This window comes from Octopus sinensis, unplaced genomic scaffold (genome assembly GCF_006345805.1).
Source record: "Octopus sinensis unplaced genomic scaffold, ASM634580v1 Contig07101, whole genome shotgun sequence".
Taxonomy (NCBI): Eukaryota; Metazoa; Mollusca; class Cephalopoda; order Octopoda; family Octopodidae; genus Octopus; species Octopus sinensis.
This window is the reverse complement of record NW_021829832.1, coordinates 937,921-946,977: the sequence shown is the minus strand read 5'-3', so window position 1 is coordinate 946,977 and position 9,057 is coordinate 937,921. Positions and strand designations below refer to the sequence as shown.

The 9,057-nt window shown below is 43.3% G+C and overlaps 1 protein-coding gene across 1 annotated transcript; it reads left to right on the top strand.

Moving 5' to 3' along the window:
* Nucleotides 1-6,318: 6,318 nt before the first annotated feature.
* On the top strand, nt 6,319-8,197 carry LOC115227758 (potassium voltage-gated channel subfamily A member 7-like). Its single transcript, XM_029798499.1, has 2 exons — nt 6,319-7,433; nt 7,792-8,197. The coding sequence occupies exons 1-2, from the start codon at nt 6,319-6,321 to the stop codon at nt 8,195-8,197; spliced, it is 1,521 nt and encodes a 506-aa protein (XP_029654359.1).
* The last annotated feature ends 860 nt before the right edge of the window (nt 8,198-9,057 follow it).

The following is a 9,057-nucleotide window of genomic DNA, read 5'->3' as shown; positions in this document are numbered from 1 at the left end:
TTACAAAATGTATTATTAATTGTTATTATTATTATTATTATTTGCAACATACGTAGAATCATATTAGTTATAATTTTACTCGTGCAGCATTAAAAACAATCCTTTGAACCAGCCTCCTCCAACCTCCTCTGTCGTGAGCGAGTTTCCTCAGCTCGTCCAGATCCTCACCACTCCTTAGCCTTTTCTTCACACATTTCAGGTCTCCGTCAAGTGTTTCCGGCAGCGTAACACGTGGACGTCCACGGAAGCTCGATCCTCTTTCAGGAAGTAGCCCTCCATTGCTATGTTAGCTGGGGCAAGCATGTCCATTCGTAGAATATGGCCAAATAACCTCCACCGCATATTGACGATTTCCACACTCAGAGGGCCAGTTCTGCATCTATTGTATAGCGATTCCTGGTTGATTCTTATAGGCCAGTTCAATCCCAGTAGGGATCTAAGTTGCCTGCGGTGAAAAGAATCGAGTCCACGTTGTTCAGTACTAGACATTCCCCAGGTCGCCGAATTATATGTCAGGATTGGTTTGACAAAGGCTTCATACATCCTCAGACGAAGTGACGTACAGAGTCGTCGTTTGCCGATCCACTCTTTCTTTATCTTGTTCATCGTGGCCCAAGCGAGAGCCTTTCTTCTGACAATATCATGGCCGTCCCCAAGTAGAGAACCGAGTTTGTTCGTTTTGCGCCAGGCTTCACTTGAGCTGCTCTCCATCCTCATGATTTCAACGATGTCGGTTTTTCCAACGTTCATTTTAAGGAACCATCTTTCAGCTCAGCAGGTGCCACTTCAAGGAGTCGAAGTAAGGCCGATTTGTCGTCTGACACGAAGTCGACGTCATCTGCATATACAATTTCGACGATATTGCCAGCATAGAATTTTCGAAGGTCTCGTAGTGCCGTCTCCAGATAGATCACGAATAGCAACGGCGAGAGGGCGTCTCCCTGAGGGGTACCGACGTTGCACGTGAATTCACGGGAAAACGCCGTGCCGACCCGCACCTTGAGCTTTGTGTTCGATAGTAGTACTCTTATCATATTGACAGAGTCAGGGTCCAGGAATTGTTCCAGTATTTTGAGGAGTAGACCACGGCGTACCGTGTCAAAGGCCCTAGACAGGTCTATTCCCAGGACTGTTGTTATTAATTGTTAATTTAAAAAATTAATAAATTATATCAAAAATTATAAGGTTAAAATAATTTTAACCTTATAATTTTAAATTTTAACTTTTTAACTTAATAATAATGTTTAATATGCATTTATTTATAATAATAATGTTTAATATGCATTTATTTTTAACGTGCGTTGTTGTTGTTGTTGTTGTTTTTAAACGCTTCTCGATCTGTGTGAAATATATGACAAACTCTGAAGAAAATCGAACTATGAAAAAACCTGAACAGTTCACTCGCTCCCCGACAGTATGTCAGTCGTGCCTCGTGTCAAACCCCCGCAAACGGGGAATCCACTGCGCCCTCTGCAATGCCCATTTCCACCTGAGCTGTGTATCTTTGTCTAAGGCGACTGCAAGTGCCTTGGGCGCATGGCACTGTGCCCGCTGCCTCTTCAACTCAAAGGGCGCTGGGCCAAATCGGGGACCCTCTCGTACTACTACCCGCCACAATCTCTCGACTGAAGAATTTATTCTTTCCCTGTCTTCGCTTCGTGGCACAAGAGACATCCCTCTCCGCATTCCCAAACAAGCCCGCCTGACGGCCGCTTCCTGCCTCGAACAAATTATCTCAGAAGCACTCAGTTCCGAAGAAGACCTCCCGTGGTTCCGTATCTTCCTGTTCGCACCTCTCGTCCTCGGAAACAAGCACGAGCCGACCATTCCCGGCAAGGGAATCTCGTCCGCAATTAAGTCTCGGGCAGTTTCTTTCGGCGAGGAATGCGACAATCTTGTCCTACCCTTCCCTCTTCCCTCCTCTCAGAGGAAGTCCGGCTTATGCGAAAATGGCATCGGACAGGACGCCAGGATGATCGATCGGGTGAATCGAAAGCTCCTCGAAGGAGACGTAAGAGCTGCCCTCCGTGTCTTGTGCTCCGGGGACTCTGTTGCCGAGTGTACGTCCAGAACATCAACTTTGCTGAGGTCAAAACATCCGCCGGCCCCTGAAGACCTAAGGCCTTGGACTCCCCCCCGAAGCCCCACACCGATGATCATCACTGAGGAAGAAGTTCTGTCGGGAATCAGATCTTTCGGAGCGAGCAGCAGCGGGGGAATTGACGGCCTTCGGCCGGGGCATATCAAGGACATGACTTCTGCGATCACCGGGGAATCCGGCTCTCGGCTCTTGTGTACAATCACGAAACTGGTCGGAAGGATCATCGACGGAAAGATCCCCCTCTTCGCGAGGAATCTCTTTTTCGCTGCCCACCTTCACGCTTTTCAAAAACCGGACGGAGGTGTCCGCCCAATAGCGGTTGGCAATTACTTCAGAAGGCTCTGCGGAAAAGTTTCTGCCAGAAGGGTTGCAACGAGAATCGGGGCTGAGCTTTCGCCTACGCAAGTCGGTGTTGGTGTGCGTGGCGGCTGCGAAGGAGCCGTTCACGCCACCAGGGGTTCTTCTACATGGGGCAACGAGTTACTACCGATTTTATTGCTGTGAAGCTTGATATCACCAACGCTTTCAACAGCGTGCGCCGGGATGCTATTTTGGAAACATGCGCTCGAAGAGTACCAGAAATAATCAATCTTGTCTCGCTTGCCTACGGCTCGGAGAGCAGTCTTGTATACGGGAATGAGATCATCCGTTCGGAGACCGGCGTGCAACAGGGTGATCCGCTAGGGCCACTCCTCTTCGCGTTGACAATCGATGAGGCAGCTCGACTTGCTGTCTCTCAATTCAATCTGTGGTATCTTGATGATGCCACATTGGGTGGCCATGCTGACCACGTTATTCGGGATGTCGAACACATCGTTCCAGCACTGGCTACCCTCGGCCTCTCGGTCAACGCGAAGAAGACCGAGATCATTAATGTCTCGTGTTCGGAGGCCGACTTCCGATCCGCTGTGGCCCGCCTCAGAGCAACCCTGCCTTGTGCGAACGTTACCCCAATCGATGATGTCACCTTTCTCGGTGGATCCCTGTCCTACACGAAGCTCCAATCCATGCTTTCCGCCAAAGCTGAACACTTCCAAAGACTTTCTACAAATCTCTCTATCTTGTCCTCGCACACTGCCTTTTTCCTCTTGAAGAACAGCATTCACATGCCGAAACTCATTTTCACCCTCAGGAGCAATCCCTGCTTCCTGCATATGGACCTACTCGCCGCATACGACGTAATCCTGAAAAAGACTGCCGAATCCGTCCTCAATGTACACCTCGATGGTCCTGGATGGGCCCAATGCTCGCTCCCATTGAGATTCGGAGGTGCAGGAATCCGCACTGCATCCGATGTGGCACTTCCGGCATATCTATCCTCCCTTTCGATGTGCAACAACCTGGCCTCTGAGATCCTACTCAACTCTTTCGGATCTTGCCTGGATGGTGCTTTTTCGGATGGGCTCACTACCTGGGATCGCTCCTTTTCTGAGAGGCCCGAAGATTTCTCCTCCTAACGTGCCTGGGACTCTATCGCATGCCGAGCGCGTGTGTCTGTGCTCTCGGCAACCCTTGATCAACACCGCCTGGCATGCCTTCGTGCGGCATCCGCCCCTCACTCTGGTAGCTGGCTGAATGCTCTTCCTCTCTCCAGCATCGGGACGTGGCTAGACGATGCTGCCATACGCATCGGAGTGGCTCACCGTCTCGGGCTGGATGTTTGTGCAAAACACCGCTGCAGATGCGGTGAGGTCGTTGACGAAAAGGGACTGCACCCACTTTCCTGCAAGAGGAGCGCAGGCAGGGAACACAGACACAAGGCCCTCAATGAAATCGTGAAGGCCGGTCTCGAAATGGCGGGCCATTCGTGCCTCCTCGAACCGGTCGGACTCGATCGGGGAGATGGCAAAAGGCCTGACGGGATGACAATATTCCCGTACTCGTCGGGGAAGGCCCTTGTATGGGATGTCACCGTTGTGGATACCTTTTCGAAATCGAGGATCCATTCTTCTGCGGCAAACCCTTGTTCGGCTGCAAACCACGCCGAAAAGATAAAAATACATAAATATTCTTCGCTCGCGGACCGCTACCGCGTTACGGCAATCGCTCTGGAGACCGCTGGAGTTGCAGGAAAGGAGACTGACTCGTTCCTCAAAGAGGTCGGGCAGTCCATCGGCTCAAGGACTCGAGAGAGAGCCTCTGGTTCCGCCAGCGCATCGGCCTGGCCATTGTTCGGGGCAACGCACACTGCGTCCTCGCCGCTGGAACTTAACTATTTTCGGTGTTAATTTTCCAAATTCAAAAAATTTATAATAAAATATAGTTAAAAAATCATTTAAATTATTATTTATTTACTATTATTAAATTTTAACTTTTTTAACTTAGTTCGCCCTAGTCATCGCCTTACTTTTACTGTGGTTAAACTGTTTCCGTTGACCATTTAAAAAGTTTCTATCCTGCAAATATGAGAACAACTTTTCTGACCGAGGAGAGTTATTCCTTTATTTAAGCCAAGTTGCAAACGACGATATGTCAATGTGCGGGTTGTCCAGGCTACTAAAGAGAGTCTTGTGAAGGACTTTTAAATTGATCTTTTTATTAGCGATTCCTCTGAAGATTGAGCAACTCCTTCACATGAAGTTGGGTAGCACCTAGTCCATACTTAGCCGACACGTAGCCTTTTATGGTTCCTAGGTGTGTACAACGCGCTCTTTCAACAGCAAGAATGGCAGCCTTTCTTTGGCATCCACTCCACAAGGTGTCGTGCATCTTAGCAAGAATTCGCTCACTTAAGTGTACCATGTTACTCAGTCCACGTCCTAGGTTCCCGCGAGTATAATCTCTCCTTATTGCTTGCCAACACATGGACGGAGTACTCTTCAGACAATAAGGTCCATTTCATCGTACTCACTCGGTTTGAAGACTCTACTCAGCGATTCTAAGCAGAGGTTGCCCTGTAGTATGCCCCTCTCTAGCTTAACCTTGCCTATATCGTATTTGTTGTAGTTTAGATGCACATTCCACATGTCTATTACAGTTGCAACAAATTTGATAAACACAAAAGAAACTTGAGTCTTCACTTAACGAGGTAGGCATGGTTAAAATTGTAAAAAAATTGAAAAATTTATAAATTGTTTAAAAAATTAATGAAAATAATCATCAAAAGTTTCATTTTATATCAAAATTTCCATTTTGATGAAAAAATTTATTTAATATTTTTAATGCCTCTTTGGATTAATATATAACTGGTTTTCTTGATTATCTTTTGAATAACTTAAAACAGGTTGACTCATCCATGAGAAATTCTTCAACTTCATTCATCTCAGTGAAACTATAGTCACTAAATTCCGTTTGTTCTATCAAATTCAGAATTTTAAGCGTCGTGATCATTTTATCGTAATTTCCGATCCTCAAATCTTTTTCTGGCGATTGATCATCACAATTAATCCATTTGGCATGCTTGAAACGATTCGCAAATGTTTTGAATAACATTGTTTCATTCAAATGCGTAACCAGAAGGTCGTTTTTTAAATCAGCTTCTTGTGTGAATCGACACGATTAGTTCCATTGTCAATTTTCTCTAACATCGCATCAACTGTAATTCTTTTAAAGTTTGCTTTAAATTGTCGAATGATTCCGGATTTAAAGGTTGTAAAACTGTTGTCGTATGTGCAGAACTGTATAGCAGTTCGATTGATTCTAAATTCGAATAAATTTGGTGTAAAGTCATTGATCCACAACAAGCAGAATTTTGGTTTTTTCTTTTAAAGATCACGATCCATGAAAGAAAGCATTCGTTGAAAATTTTGCTAGTCATCAACGACTTTTTAGACTTCTAATTCGAATCTTGCGTGCGAAGTAAATAGATTAGACGATTGAAAAAGCATTAATTAGTATTTAGGCACAAAAGAATTAAGATGCAAAGAAGGTTTATGATAGGGGTGAATTTCATAATACTTTATCAACATTTTTGTTATCGAAGCAAAAATTTTTTATTATTCCAATTTATTTATAAGCTGAATTGTTTCAACAAAAAACTGGAAAGACACTTTTGAATTATTAAAAATGGATCTTTTCTTATCGAGCGCTTGTCATGTTGAGTACTATTTCAGTTTGTACTGGATCAATTATTGATATGATGTACGCTCTTAATTGTAGCTTAGCGATGAACTACATATCGTTCGAATTAAAGGTTTCTGTGAGTGTAATTAAAATTGGTCTCAATCGGTAGATTTGGGATGCTTATTCTTTATTGAGTGTATCAAGTTGTAAAGAAAATGGATAATCAACGAATTGTTCTCAATGTCAGCGGTCTTATATTCGAGACATATTTGTCAACCCTCAACAGATTTCCTGATACTCTCCTCGGAAATCCTGAGCAAAGAATTAAATTCTACGATTATGAAAGAAATGAATACTTTTTTGACCGAAGTCGATCCTGTTTTGAACACATTTTGTACTACTACCAAAGTGGAGGGGTCATCAGAAAACCAAAATATGTTGACATTGACATTTTTGTCGACGAAATAAAATTCTTCAAACTCGACTCGAAGCTTGTATTTCATTTTAGCGACAGTGAAATGTTTTCTGAGGAATCTACTCCCCAGATGCCCTCAAATTTGATAAGAAGAAAGCTGTGGCAATTTTTCGAGTATCCTGAAAGCTCAATTTACGCTAAAATATTTGCTGGATTTTCCATATCTGTAATTCTTCTGTCAATATGTTTGTACTGCATTGAGACACTGCCTCACTACAGTGTGCAAATTGATGGGAACAATCATACTGATTCGATTATTGAAACGTTTTTTTACATCGAGACAAGTTGCGTAACATGGTTTATAATCGAACTGCTAATTCGGTTTTTGCTGTGTCCTGTCAAATGCCAGTTTATCAAGGGCTTCCTCAACATTGTTGATTTAATTTCCATCATTCCTTACTTCATTTCTCTTGGAAATAAGTACGCAAATGGGTCGCCTACAAACAGCTTCCAGAGTATCAGAACGGTCAAACTGGTGAGAGTTTTCCGAATATTCAAACTAACGAGACATTCCCAGGGACTCCAAATCCTCGGCCAGACCCTCCGTGCCTCCATTCAGGAATTAATGATGCTTCTTTTTTTCCTGGGAATCCTGGTCGTTACTTTTTCAAGTGCGATCTACTTTGCTGAAGCCACCGTTCCAAACAGTCCATTCAGAAGCATTCCCGATGGCTTCTGGTGGGCAATAGTCACCATAACCACCGTCGGTTACGGAGACGTGTATCCCATTGGCATTCCCGGAAAGATTATTTGCTCGTTTTGCGCAGTTGCTGGGGTGCTCACCATCGCATTGCCGGTCCCCGTCATTGTTTCTAACTTTGACTATTACTATCGCCTCGACATGGAACGAAGAAAGTTTCTCAAAAATAAATATTTTAATAAAACATCATTTCAAAAGAATAAAAAGAATAAAATGCAGGTGTATTCCTGGTGATATCCCTTAGAATAGAAACTAACTTGCGACAAAGGCGTACACAACGTTATTGGTGATAAATGTTGGTATTTAAACTGCGTCATTCAATAAATACGTCTCTTATTCTTACTCAGGTCTGCTTACTAATGTTTGAGGAATGTGGGAATAATTATACAAAACAGTCAAACAACACATCAGACAGTTCCTACCATATATATTTACTACAACCAACCCAGATAGTCCCCAGCCAACGACCCGACGACATACTAAACATTACTGACAAAAATACTATTTCCTTAGCGTCCAGACGAATCCCAATAATTTTCATTCTTATGGCCGTGTCCTGACAGATTATCGTGGTCTGCCAAATTGCAATCGTAGCTTACTGATTCGTCGTCTCGATAGCAGGAATAACGTTCGTCTCTGTGGAAACTCAGTTGGTGGGGAATATTCTTCAATAAATTTCAGACAATACATGCTTCGACACGAAAACACTGAGAGGCCCCACCTTAGCGAAAATTCCCAGCTCCGACACTTGCGTCACCGAGGAATCAATCACTTGTCCTTTGATGGGGCGGAAGACTACGGCCTTGTAGGAAACGGAAAACGAAGCGAGTCCCTTCCCGGGGATAAGCACTCCGTCGCCAATTGTGTTGATATTGGTCACGGATATTATGTACCCGTACCTACACGTATGTGCCACTGACAAACCTTCCAGAACAAGACCCTTCCACTTCGTAGAACAGTAGACGCTTCACTGTATCCATTAGTTTGGAACCAAAGTTTCTGGGATGCAAAAGAATGTTGTGCTCCAGGCTAATCTATAAACAAATAGAGCATGCGAGGCTCACACATGATAGAACATTCCAAGTTTATTTATTTTTAAATTATATAATTTTTATTAGTTATTTAAAATTTCTTAAAGGAATTTGATCTGCCCCGTTTATTCAAACCGCTTGATCCCACTTTGGGAAAAACTTTGAGTCATTTAATTTACTTTCATGTATGCGAGACAGGCAATAAGAAGTGAGATAAATTTTGTTATTTATTGATTTTAAAGAGAATTGAAAATTAGATAAATTATTGCTTTTATTGTAGTATTTTGAATTATTAAAAACTAGCTCAGCAGTTCGCTTCGCTCACTGCGAGCTAGCTCCTGCGGAGGCCCTGCTCGCTACGCTCGCAGTTTCCTTAAATAACTATAAATTTATGTAGATATATAAATGCGACCTGCTTTGATATAACCTTATTCTAAGGCCTGTGGATAAACGATGTTTGCAGTCCGTCCATCCTTGGCAAATATAAATAAATTTCTCTTCTACCTACCCTTGAGCACCCCACATACAGCTGGCCATGTGAAAAGCACTCGTTCTCTAAAAATAAGCCTACTACCTTTAAAGACTGTCCCTGGGCCTTGTTTATTGTCATAGCAAAACTTATCTTCAGCGGAAATTGTAGTCTCTTAAATCTATCGCAGGCCCTTTCATGGTCCATAATAACGTCGACCGATTTATATATTCTTTCTCTGCCAGGGATTTTCATTAATAAATCTAAATTTATATTAAG

Bases quoted from the DNA above. Each gene is read 5' to 3' on its own strand.
- LOC115227758 (XM_029798499.1), top strand. From the start codon at position 6,319: ATGGATAATCAACGAATTGTTCTCAATGTCAGCGGTCTTATATTCGAG. The intron at 7,434-7,791 runs GTTTCTCAAAAA...CTATTTCCTTAG, and splicing joins CTCGACATGGAACGAAGAAA to CGTCCAGACGAATCCCAATA.